The sequence below is a fragment of the Vanellus vanellus genome (genome assembly GCF_965231255.1).
Source record: "Vanellus vanellus genome assembly, chromosome: 12".
NCBI lineage: Eukaryota > Metazoa > Chordata > Aves > Charadriiformes > Charadriidae > Vanellus > Vanellus vanellus.
In genome coordinates, this window is record NC_138917.1 from 20067123 (window position 1) to 20079267 (window position 12145).

The 12145-nt window shown below is 37.4% G+C and overlaps 1 protein-coding gene across 2 annotated transcripts in view; it reads left to right on the forward strand.

Annotated features, from left to right (window-relative positions):
* Positions 1-12145, forward strand: part of NFATC3 (nuclear factor of activated T cells 3) — a 77477-nt gene that overhangs the window by 54254 nt on the left and 11078 nt on the right. Inside the window, exons 9-10 of one of the 2 annotated variants that reach the window (XM_082489662.1) lie at positions 269-1321; positions 10171-10272. In XM_082489662.1, the coding sequence (XP_082345788.1) occupies positions 269-1321; positions 10171-10272 (1155 nt within the window). The remainder of the gene's footprint in view (positions 1-268; positions 1322-10170; positions 10273-12145) is intronic. The other variant, XM_082489663.1, reaches the window with a different exon arrangement.

The window sequence follows — 12145 nt, forward strand, 5'->3', positions numbered from 1 at the left end:
GCAAATGCCTTTAAAAACATACATTGCATAGGAGAGTATTTTAGAAGGGAAGATACCTGGCTTTGAATAAATGCCAGGAGAGTTCTTCTGGCTTTTAAGGGTTAATATAGCAGGCATAAAGTATATTAAAAAATGAAAGCAGAGCAAAAGGAGGGATATTAGAGCAAGGACATCAACAGTACAGTTGTGGCTGTTAAACAGCGGTTAGTGTGTATTTATCACAGTCTACAAATGCGTTGGAATTGTAATAGTGTTTTACTTCTTCTAGTTATAATGAAGCAAGAGCACAGAGATGAGGTGGATTTGTCTGCTGTTCCATCTTTGGCCCTGCCTCACACAGGCAGCATCCAGGGCCTGCATTCCATCCGAACTCAATTGCCTTCACCAGAGCAAGGGCATCCACATGACAACTTACTGTCTACATCACCCAGGAGCCTTGTGTGTCCAGTTCAACCTCCATACACAGCAATGGTGACCTCAGCGGTATCCCACCTGCCACATATGCAAGGTAGAAACCTTAGTCCAAGCGAAGAGTGTCATGTTTTGCCTCCTGCTGTGGTTCAGTCTTTTCAGGTAACATCAGCACCTCCTGTGAGACCTTCTTACCAGCCTATGCAGTCTAATGATGTATACAACGGACAGTCTGGTCTTCCTATGAACTCTGCCTCCAGCCAAGGATTTGATACTATTTCATTTCAGCAAGACACGGCTGTACCTCATATGATAAATCTTAGCTGCCAAGCTCTACCACCAATGCAGTTTCATTCTTCAAATCCAGGTTCTGTGTCAACACCGAGTACAGCAGGGCACCCGCTAGCACACCCAGCTCATTCAGGACAGTCGTCTTCTCACCTACCGTCGATGGGATACCACTGCCCAAGTGCTGGGCAGGGCTCCATCCCTTCTGCAATGGGTCGGTCCCTTGGGCAGTCGTCTTCTCAGCTGCAGCAAGTCCCATACCATTCTACAAATCCAGCATCCGCTTCATCCCCATCCCCAACAGCTTCCCACGCTTTGGTCCATTCACCGCTGTCTGGACCTTCTTCCCCCCAGCTCCAATCTATGCCTTATCAATCTCCTAGCTCAGGACCTGCCTCATCTCCTCCACCAACCACTGCAAGTCACTCGGGACAGCACTCCCCTCAAGCACATAGTCCAGCATTGGGAGGTCTTAATGCGGCGTCATCCCTAGTACACCATCCTGTATGCGATTCATCTCCATTTTCACCAGATGGGGCAGCTATTAACATTAAACCAGAACCTGAAGACCGAGAATTGAATTTTCAAACAATAGGACTACAAGACATCACACTAGATGACGGTAAGTGGATATAATATTTTTAATACTAGGATATAATCTACATTAAACTACAGTGTGGGTGTGGGAGGGTTATGTTGTTTTGTTTAGAACACTCTTCTCTTCACAAAAGTAAACTTGCATCATCAAAATGGACTCATATTTTTGTGTCCAAAGCAACGACTTATTTAACACTAATGATATCAGCGGTAAATTTGTAGTTCCACAGTTCAGCTACCTTAGTCTAATTTGCCCATAGACTTTGCTTTTGTCCTAAAACAGGGCTTGAGGATTAACTCCTACACACTGACACCTTATATACAAGGAATTAATTTGAAGCCTTTTCTGATTGTCTTGTTTTTATGTTTCACTGAAAGTCATAATAATATATCTAAGTTGCATAAATGTAGTTTGGAGTCTTGTTTTTTGGAGTTGTCCCAGTTTTGAAGGGCAGGCTAGTTTTCTGAAGATATATCACATGCATTTTAGCACTGTCTTAGTCTCTTCACAGACATTCTGTAGATATGCTGTCATCATTCAGCACCTCTGCTCACAGTAGCTGTTTGCTCTCCTCTTATCACTCTGGCTACCTGTTTGAGAAATTCGCTTGTTTAACATAAACAGAACAAGGACATTCTCCTGCTAAAGGCCAGGCTATAAAGTCCTCTACTTTAAATACCTGGACAGTGTTAATTCACAAAGCTGGTCCAAGGAAGTGAAAAGAAAGATCCTAAACAACTATTGGAGGCATAGATGCAAAGCAATTTAAAGAATGTCATGTTAATAAGACTGGAAGAACAGAAGGCCTGGCCTGAAAAGGTGTGTAAAGGTGTTTGATATTGATGATGGGAATCTTACTAGTATCGCTTTTCTACTGTTGTGGTTTTTGGGGAGTTTTTTTTAATCATCCCTAGTAATTACTTATTCATATCAGCAGCAATGTAAAGATTTAAGTTTAGGCCATCTGTTAAATACAAGTAAGTCCCAGTTCCTTGCATAAATGGAGCTTTGTTACCTCCAGTCAGTAGTAAGAAAATTTAGTAAGAAATGCCTTTAAAGACACAGTATACTAAGAAGAAAATGAGAGAAACTGAGGCTATAAAGCAGGCTTTTGGTTAAATGGCCACCCTAATTAAACAAAGCTCTCTTTTTAGAAACACTGTTTATCAATCAACTTAAAGCTATTTAGAAAGGAAGGAAGAGACTGATTCTATCAAGGACTGGCTGAGGGGAGAAGAACAAGGCTTTATGAAACAATGCAACAAAAAAAAAAAAGGCATTTTCTACTTTGGTACTAGAGGAGTGAGAAACAAATCTAATATTTCAAGAAGTGTCATGTTAGAACCTACGTTTTTCTCATCCTTCTTCCCTCCACACCCACAAAAAAGATGTAGAAATGAATAAAATACAGCTAAATACTATAGTTAATCTTTCATAAGCAGAAGTGTTTAACATTTAGGAGCATCTTGGCAGTTTGTTTATACTTGTCCAGAAATTACAATGAACACACAGTAAAAAGAAAGCCAGTTTTTCCCCCTATGTCACAAATTAATTAGCTGCTTTTAGAAAGTTGTTTAAGACATTGAAATTACTGAGTTGTTTCTGTGCTGACAAAGACATCGAACCACAAAAAAAGCTGCAAAAGCCACACTTGGAGTAGCCACTTGCTAATAGAGAAGTATATGTATATCTATATATACATACACACATATATGTATCAATATACATATGAATCAAATGGGCACAGCTTTATTAATTTCTTTTTTTAAATAAAGCTTGCTATAGAAGTTTAAAAAAAGTCTGATAAATGGTGATAAAACTATACACTTCCTATATAGAAAATTGAACATGTTTTTAAATGCCAAACTAGCACTTGGCAGTAACAATACGTTTGCAAACATATAGAGATTACCTTCATTTCAGTTTCATATTACCGCCATTCGGTGATTGCTTGAGGGGTGGGTTTGGGTTGGTTTTTGTTTTTTCATTTCCAGTCTGCAAATACAAATCAGATGTCTGGCCTGAAACCTGCTGTTCCAAAAATCTTGAAGGGCATAGTGACAAGAAACAAGCTGCTCAATTCTCTCAACATGAGTAAATACTTCCTCTGCTTAATCAGCTTTAAATAAAAAAACATGTTTAGACAGGAACACTGTTTTTTTTATAATGTATCTAACATATTACTGTGCTTTAAAAAGTTTCTTTAATCTACATTTGAATTTTATTTTCCATACAAATAAAGCTAGATTCAAATAGCAAATCAGTTCCTCTACATTAATGTTATAACAATTAAGGAAAAAATCCAAACATAATTGCAGACATAAATGAATGTTGATACAGTATGTACTCCCAGCTAATATATCAAACCTGAAAGCTATATTTAGTTGGAAAATAGGTTTTTAAGGGTTGCCAATTAAGGCAAATAAACCTCTCAAAATAAAACACTAAGGTAAAGCCAATTGAAAATTTTATTAATCATGTTTGGATTACTGACCTTAAATATTTAAGTCAGTAGTCTTAAAAAAAAACACTAAACAAAAAAAAGCAAAACCAACCTGACAGCATAATCATTTCTTTTAAGTAATGTGCACTATTTCAAAATTAGCATAGTAGATATGTTCTTTGCCAGGAAAATAAAATATTTTAAGTAATTTTAACAAAAATTGAGTGTAATATGGAAGTGCTACCTCATGATAAAATTACTCCCGGAATTACTAAGCTGTTCAGTTTGACAGAATATGATTTAAAAGTCTTTAAAAAGCAAGCAAACAAAAAACAACCAAAAAACCCCACCCCACCTACAGGAGTGGCAGTCTGGATAGTAGTTACATAAATTCCTTTAAGCAAGACTCCTAAAAGCAAATGTTACTGCCTCTTCAGTCAACATTCAGGCTTTTCTTCAACACACACAGAAAACCCCCAAATCCACTCCTTAATACAGAACTACAAAGCTGCTTCATCCATGGGTGCTCAACCAAGAGCATCTGGATGGTCTTGATCCAGCACCTCCTGGAAGGCGTAACGCATCTGGATTCACCATTCATAGCTTCTCTGAATGACCAGAATGGAGTATCTTTTTAAATGTCGCTGTATTCCTTTGTCCCTTACCAGTTTGAGCAAGCTGGGCTCTGTTCAGACTATGAGTGAAGAAGTGTCTTCTTAAAGTACACTTCTTCCCCTGCCCCACCCACCCTTTTCTTTTTTTTCCTGCTGAAGTTTATGTGGCTCTTTGTTTTCTTGTTTTTCAACAGGATCCGATTGATGTGGTCAGGCTTTTCTAATATCCACCTTGAATTTGTTCATTTTTTGCCTTCCTCTCTTCCCATCCTGGCTTCCTACAGGAAAATCTTTCTAATTCACTTGAAACAAGGAATGAAAATGCATGAGGACACAGAAATGGGAAATTCAAATATTACAGAAAACATTTCAAACGTAATGCAATTTCTAATCAACTTGTCCTGTATGCTACTACTTAAAAGGTGTTCTGAAAAACAGTACTCTCTTCTGCTTAGGCCGTTGCAATAGTCACATTTGCACAAGCTGGTAAACTTTTGGACTGGACCTACACAAAAGGCAGCTTCTTGCTCTTTCTTTGTCCCCTCTGCTTTTCCTCCCCTGCCCTGCTATGTTGGGCCTTCTTTTTCCCTTCACATCTTTCAGCAAGTCTGCCCTCTGCTCAACTCCCCAGGCTGACATTTCCCTCTATAGACAGCGGAATATTTAGGGCTGCAAATCGGTGTAAACAAGGCAGCTGAAATGACAAGAAACAGGCAGTTGGTCATTTCTGGCTTTCCTATATCCATCATCCATACTATGCTCTGTTGTATACTTATCTAATAAAGGTCCCATTTCTTCCCCACTTGAATAAAAAAAACCAAAAAAACAAAAAAAAAAGCTTGTCAAAGTCAGATTCAGTCTAGTTACATGATGATGCCTTGGTTTTTTTTTTTTTTTCCCCACTCTAATTTAAAAAGTGCTCCTAGTGTGGTGGTTTACCTATCCCACTGTCAAATCATAGATTTAAATCTATTCTAACACTGTTGATCTAAAATTTAATCTGGCTGTTTGCAGTTTAGGGAGTGAGTTTACCTTGGGTTTCATGGCTTTCTAGAGTGATGAGACTTCTAACATGTACAAATGTATTTAACCATTTTTAAGGTATGTTAGGCTGTATTCAAGCAAATCAGGATGACCTTCTACTAATCCTCTTAGATTTTGTTACTCATTGCATATCCATTACATAAAGCTGGAGATTAGAAAATCCAGTATGTGCATTTACAATAAATCAGAACTAGAAATCCTCTAACCGTTTTGTGTACGTAAAGCAGTAAGTCTGCTTTGTCAGACACATTCCATGTAGAATTCTAAGCCATTTTGCATTCATTCATTTTAATAGTTCTGCGATAACTCTCTGGTGGATAAATTCTCTTGCTGGGAAGCTCAGAAATTATTGTGATCTTTGCTAGAAAATTTGTAAGTCTTTACAGGTAGCTTTTTACTGTAGCTTCAGCATAATTTCTGGAGAATCACAGTAGTGACTAATAAAGTATTGGAGAATTAAGGCAGCATCCTGCCAAACAGAGCATTGAAGGCCTACAGAAATGCAAAAAATACCAAATGCTAGAGTCTAGCTTAGTGTGGAGCAGAGCAGCTCAAAAACCTGTCTTCTTGCCAGTACAACTGAAACTTGAGATGTTCATCTCAAACTCAAAAGTCTTTTTTACTGTCACCTAAGCACAGTACAAAATGTTGCATCTTGTAGCGTGCCTGACGTGGATTTGTGTGACAAGAACTCTAGCCTACACAGCTCCCAGAATATTCCTGTTGATAAAAGGCATTCCAAAAATCATTACTAGTATAAATTTAGTAAGGTTGTGTTCAAACTCCTCCTTTCCTTAGTATTCTGCATATTAAATATATATTGTCAAGCAGTATGGAGATAGCAGTAAAAAGCAGTTTACAATTCTAATTCTTGTCATAAAGCTTATGGGCTCCTGCAGTGAGATGTTGAGGTGGAGTAAGGTGGTAAGGCAGAACCTGAAAAGTATTGGAAAAGAATGGGAATCTACTTTTAGAAATAGGTAAGTGTTATGAATGAAACAGAGAAAGATCCAGACAGCAGCAGATTAAAAGGAATAGGTTGGAACAGTGAGGAAAGGTGAAGAGAACATTATCCATCCGGGGTTCTCAACAGTTAAAGGATGCTATGACCATATCTTCTAGTGGATTCATTCACTGTGTTCATAAAATCTGTGCCAGCAAGGCATCTATTGAGAAGACTGGTTATAGACAGCTGATGTGTAAAGGACTTCAGATAGCTCAGATAAGTCCTTGGGTGTCTTTTGCCAGCTTATGTATGAAACTTCCTATTTGCCTCTGAGCCACAGAACACCTTGTAACTAGTTCAAGGTAAGCTCAACTAGTTGCACCACCACAAGAAGATTCCCATTTAAGAACTAGAAGAGTTTAGAAACTTACTCTGTGAATGTAAGTGGCATGTCTCCATCATGATGCAGATGCTCACAATAGCAGCAGAACTGGAAGGAGTTGCGTGTGCCCTTGTGACGCTGGCAAAAATATGCTTAGACACTTTTGCTCTGCTTTCCACTGTGCAGCATGTATCCTCCAGCTCCAAGGTTCACGCTTAATACTTACTATGTTAGACTCATCTATCTTCTTGCACAAGAGAAAGGGGTAAATATATGAGTTGGTTTTGCTACGATATACAAATGCAGAGTGTGACATGACATGAACAGGGATATTTGTTACCGTACCAAATAGCTGCATAGCTTGGGCTGTGACTCTGCAGGCACATTCAGTCTGTCTGCATAGCTATAAACATGATGTGCACAGGAAAACTGAACTCCTCCTAACATTTCATACAGCTTTATTTTATCAGTTATTTAAAAACAAAAGTACTTTTTAGTAAAATCAGCATTGAACCGGAAATTGCTAAAAGTAAGCCTGTCTTATGGCTTGAAATGGTAACTTACAGGGCAACCCACCATGTCCTTGATAGTTTGCCATTGCAAACACAGCCTGCCATATGACTGGGTTTGATCACAAACCAACAGAATCAGCTGGCTGCTCCACAGTGGAGAGCATTAATTATAGCCAAGCAACTTTTTTTTTTTTTTTTTTTTGGAGGGAAAGTTGACACTGTACTACTTGCTGGTCATGTGGAGTCAAAACCAGGCTAAATATACCATAGGGATTCTTTACGTAAATGCAGCTGATGATAGAGTTCTATCTGGAGTTGACAAAAGAAGGCCTCTATCCAAGGAAGCGTATGCTGCAGCCTATCTATAATGTTCTCTGAGGTTTACTGATCATCATTACCTCTGTAAACACAGCAATTCACTCATCTGTCCTCTAAAACCCATTAACTCCTAGGTGGATGCAGCAGTACTACCAAACCTGAACACTTGTTACAATCTCCCATGCAATTACATCAATCTTCCTTTTGCAAAGCATATTGAAAAAACACCACTCTGCTACTTTAGCAACACTGCAAACAATCATGCATTCTAGAATATTTTGGGGAATCTACTTTTCTAAAACCAGTACATCTTCTAGTTTAAGTCCTGTTGCCCACACATCCTACTTCAGTTCAGTGACAGTACAGGATACACAGGCTAAACTTCTAATCAGATAGCACTACAAAAAATGAAGTTGCTCGACTCCTGTAGGAAGAGATCCTGACAACCAAATGATGTAACTCCAGTAGATATTTTTTTTTTGTCTACCTGTATCCATACTAGAACTCTGATTTTAAGTTGACTTACTGCTTTGACCCAAATCTGGTGCAGATAATGGAGGGTTTTAAGTTTTTCTTAACCTTTCTTTACTTAAGGGAAGAACAAAGACAAAGAGGTGGTTCATAAAAATAGGAATTTTAGATCAGTTAAATAGATCTACGGGATGCTTCTTGATTTCTATTTCAGTGTAATAATTTTAATTTTAGTGTTATATTCTTTGTGTATGAGGCACATTTTAGTATTGCTTAAGGAAGTAAAAACATTTCTCAAATGTTTATGAAATTATGAGGTAGAAAGGTATTTTTAATTTATGTTTATGTGGCACCTTGAGTTCTGTCTAACTTCAGTGTGTGTTGAACGAAATCTTTATGCTATGTTATGCACTTTAAAAGGCTGTTGCTTTATTTACCACATTTCACAAACAACAAATTTTGTGTGCCAGAGACAAGTCATGCTTTATTCCAGAAGGTGCTGGAGACGTTACATGTGCTACACGTTAGACATTTTGTCAGGGATTTCTAAGAGCAAAAGCTCAATACTGTCAGCAGCTTTGTTGGGACATGCAAGAACTTCAGAATCCCTCTATGTATGAAATTAATTAGATAAATTGCTCAGAATCATGTTTCTCTGCTAAAGGGACAGATAATCCTTACTGTATAGGCTATGCAGACTTTACAGTGCAGAGACTATTGCTTAAAAGAGCTAATTAACTCCACTTCTCTCTGGAGGCTTTTTGTCAGTGTTTGTTGTCTGCTCCTTTGAAAGCCTGAGCTTTAAAGAGGATTGCCAGTAAAAGTAAGTTTGTTTCATCCAAAGGTAGTTCTCTGCCCATATCCCTGGATTCATTAGATCTTTATTTAACTATCACTTTCTTGCTGGTTGTACCATAGTTGGTGGGAAAAATGTTATTTTCTTAATCTGTTATTTGACAAGAATTTGTCCATCATCTACTCCTTTGTTTCAAAATGGCAGTGGACATTTTCATTGAAACCCAGATAATGCTTTCCACTTCCTGTTTAAATACATGTAACTTTACACTTAAACAACTTAACATAAGAAGTCATCCAAAGAAGTAATTTGAACTGCTTTGAATTTCAGGAGGAAGTAAGAATATTCTTCCATTCTCCCAGGAGTCATCCCTAAGCAGGACTTAGAAATCATGCTGGTAAAGCAAATGTGTGGCTCTATCCAGAAGGCACAAATTAGCCACTTTCCAGAGTGATTTTGTTAATCGTGTTAAAGCCTAATTTACTAAACTTGCATCTCTGTCCTGTCTTGGGCAGGAAAAAAGAAAACCAAACCCAACCTAGTATACCACAGTAAGCTCTGCATAGTCACTAATCACAACTGAATAAACACACACTTGTTGGTTCAAGTAATAAATACAGTATTCTACATTCATATTTCCTGCAGGAAAGACAGTTCAGTGGAATACGGTTCTCCACTTCCCCCTTGGTTTTTCACATTGCCTTGGTCTGATAGAGCCAACTACACCAAGATAATATGTAATTTTCCAACACTTCAGCCTGTGTGTGGCCTGACTGACTGCGATCAGCAACTTGGGCAAAGTGTACAGATAGTCTGACAAGTAAAGGGGAAGCTAACAGCTGTTTACAGCAACAGTTTCCTTTGTTTAAAGGACAGGAAAAATAAAAAGTTTTATATACTAGTACTGTCTTTCCTACCTTGTTCAGTGGAGGTGCTGTCAAGGGGCGTAAGCACTTTTAATTTGATCACAGTAAGTAAAGCAGATTGAGAAAATTGCTGGAGGACTGTTCTAAACTAACACAAATATTAAAATGAAATTTATTTAGTGTAAAATTAATGATGATACAACTAGGCAGACATCCAAAAATATTAACCATTACCTTTATGGCTCTGGCTGCTAACTGAAAAGTAACTAAATATACGAGATAAGCAATCATTGGTTCCGATAGGCACTCTGATAATTTATAAATAGTTATTATGTCAACGTATGTAGTAGTTGTAAATGAAACTGGGTATTTAAAGTTAGTGCTATTAAAAGAAAACTGAAAGTCACTTCCTGGTTGAGTGAACTGTAACTTCTTGGTTTAGTCCAGTCAGTAGTTATGTCTGTCTTCTTCTCTGACACAGACAGTTTTATCTCTGACCTGGAATACCAGCCATCAGGTTCAACAGAGAAATGGACTCAACATTCAGCACTCATGTCCAACTCCTATGTGGAAAATCTAGAGGGTGAGTCTGCTTACTGAAATGCTTCAATGTTTGAAATTGGAGCACGAAGGAAAGGGGAAAGTGTTTTAATAGTTTTAACATCTACAAGTGAAAAGCGCTATGTAATACTTAAGTATTGCTATAACTGGACACCTGCGTATTCTGAAATAGTTGGAAATTCAGAAGTTGTGAACCAGGTGTACGCTCTTTCAGTAAAAACCTCCACTGAAAGTATATATAGCTGCCACAGAACTTCCTGAGTGCTGTAGGATCTAGTAAAATGGCAGAAGAGGATATGAAAATATTAAGCCAAATATAGGCAAGGTTGTAGAGTGGCCAGATCAGTTAACTATGAGAAATTTAGAACGTTTCTACTTTTTTAAAAAGATGAAGCCATGTCAATTTAAATAGATGGAATACAGTGGCGTGCACTACTAATCTAAGTATGAGGAATACACATTCATAAATAGATTTCTAGTTGAATGTAATTGGGAAAGACTATCTGGATTTATTTTAAGATGCTTTCAGCTGCTTTATTTCACATATAAACAAGATAATTATGCAATATGACTCTTCTAAATAGTAACGGTATTAGAAATTGATGCATGGTATAGTGGTGGTAGCATGGTTTGTTTTTATACTCATTCTTCTTAAGTGTTTTTCACTTTATTACAAACACGCCTAAAATATTAAAGAACTATACTGTCTATTTTTTTCCCCCAGTGTATATATATATATACACACACACACACACACACAAACACGTTTTACTTTCCCCATAGATTTTTAAAGGGGCATACCTGTAAGTGTACGGTAGATTTGGGATTGTTAACAGTAATGTAACCAAGCTCTGTGTATAGCCTTAATAAAATTCTCACACAGTTAGTGTGTAAATTGATATTAAGTTTGCCCATGAAACTAAAATAAATCACTATGTTGGTCTTTTACCATCTTTCAAAAATCACTTAGTTCTGCTTTCCTTACATATCAAAATGGTATTAATAAGGTAAGTAGCTACTATTCAGAATGGCAAAACTAGGGAAAGGACCCTGTACACTAAGTTCACATTTCTATACCTTGAAACAGCAAATTGATTAGTAAAATACCTGTTATGGCTTAGATTATTTCTGTGTTCTAGACTATATCCTGTGCAACTCAGAATCTGGTAGGTACAGAATAATTGTTGAAGAGCAGGAGTTCTTGAAAAATGAAAACTCAAATAACCCCCCAAATACCAGTATCATCAACTAAAGAGTGACACACAGGTTGGCAAACCCCAAGCTTAGAATTATGAAATGTATGCTGACAGGTCCCTTTTTAAAAGGGCACACAAACAGAAAAACGGACCCAGAGAGAACTATGCTTACACACAAATGCTTGCATCTGAAAAACATGGCATTTGTAAAAATTAAAGGAATGGGTATTGTAAGTATTTGGTGTAAGAAAGATAGTCAGTGTGGTACTAATGCAAGAGATGTTTACACAGGAAAGTTAATAGAATGGTTCTGTACCTTGAAGAATGCTTAGTGTCAAATCAGACAAGCTAACTGTATCAACTAGTAGTACAGAATTATTACAGATTTAACTTTCAGGCTTAAATTAGGTAGAGTATAGCTTCTAAATTATACTACTGAACAGGAGAGCAACCGTAACTATAGCTGCTGCAGAGATCAGACAATCTGCAAAGGCAGGAAATACACTAATGGAATACTTGAGTCATCCTTTATAGAATGGGTAATTACGATGACTGCTTTGTGGAGCACTAAGTCATGAAAAGAACCCACAAGGGGAAACATCTCTTTATTTAGTCCAAAGAAGCATACAGGAGCTACTTAAAAAAAATAAAATAAAAAAATCAAAAAATCTTTCATTTTGTAGCAGTTCCAGCATTACA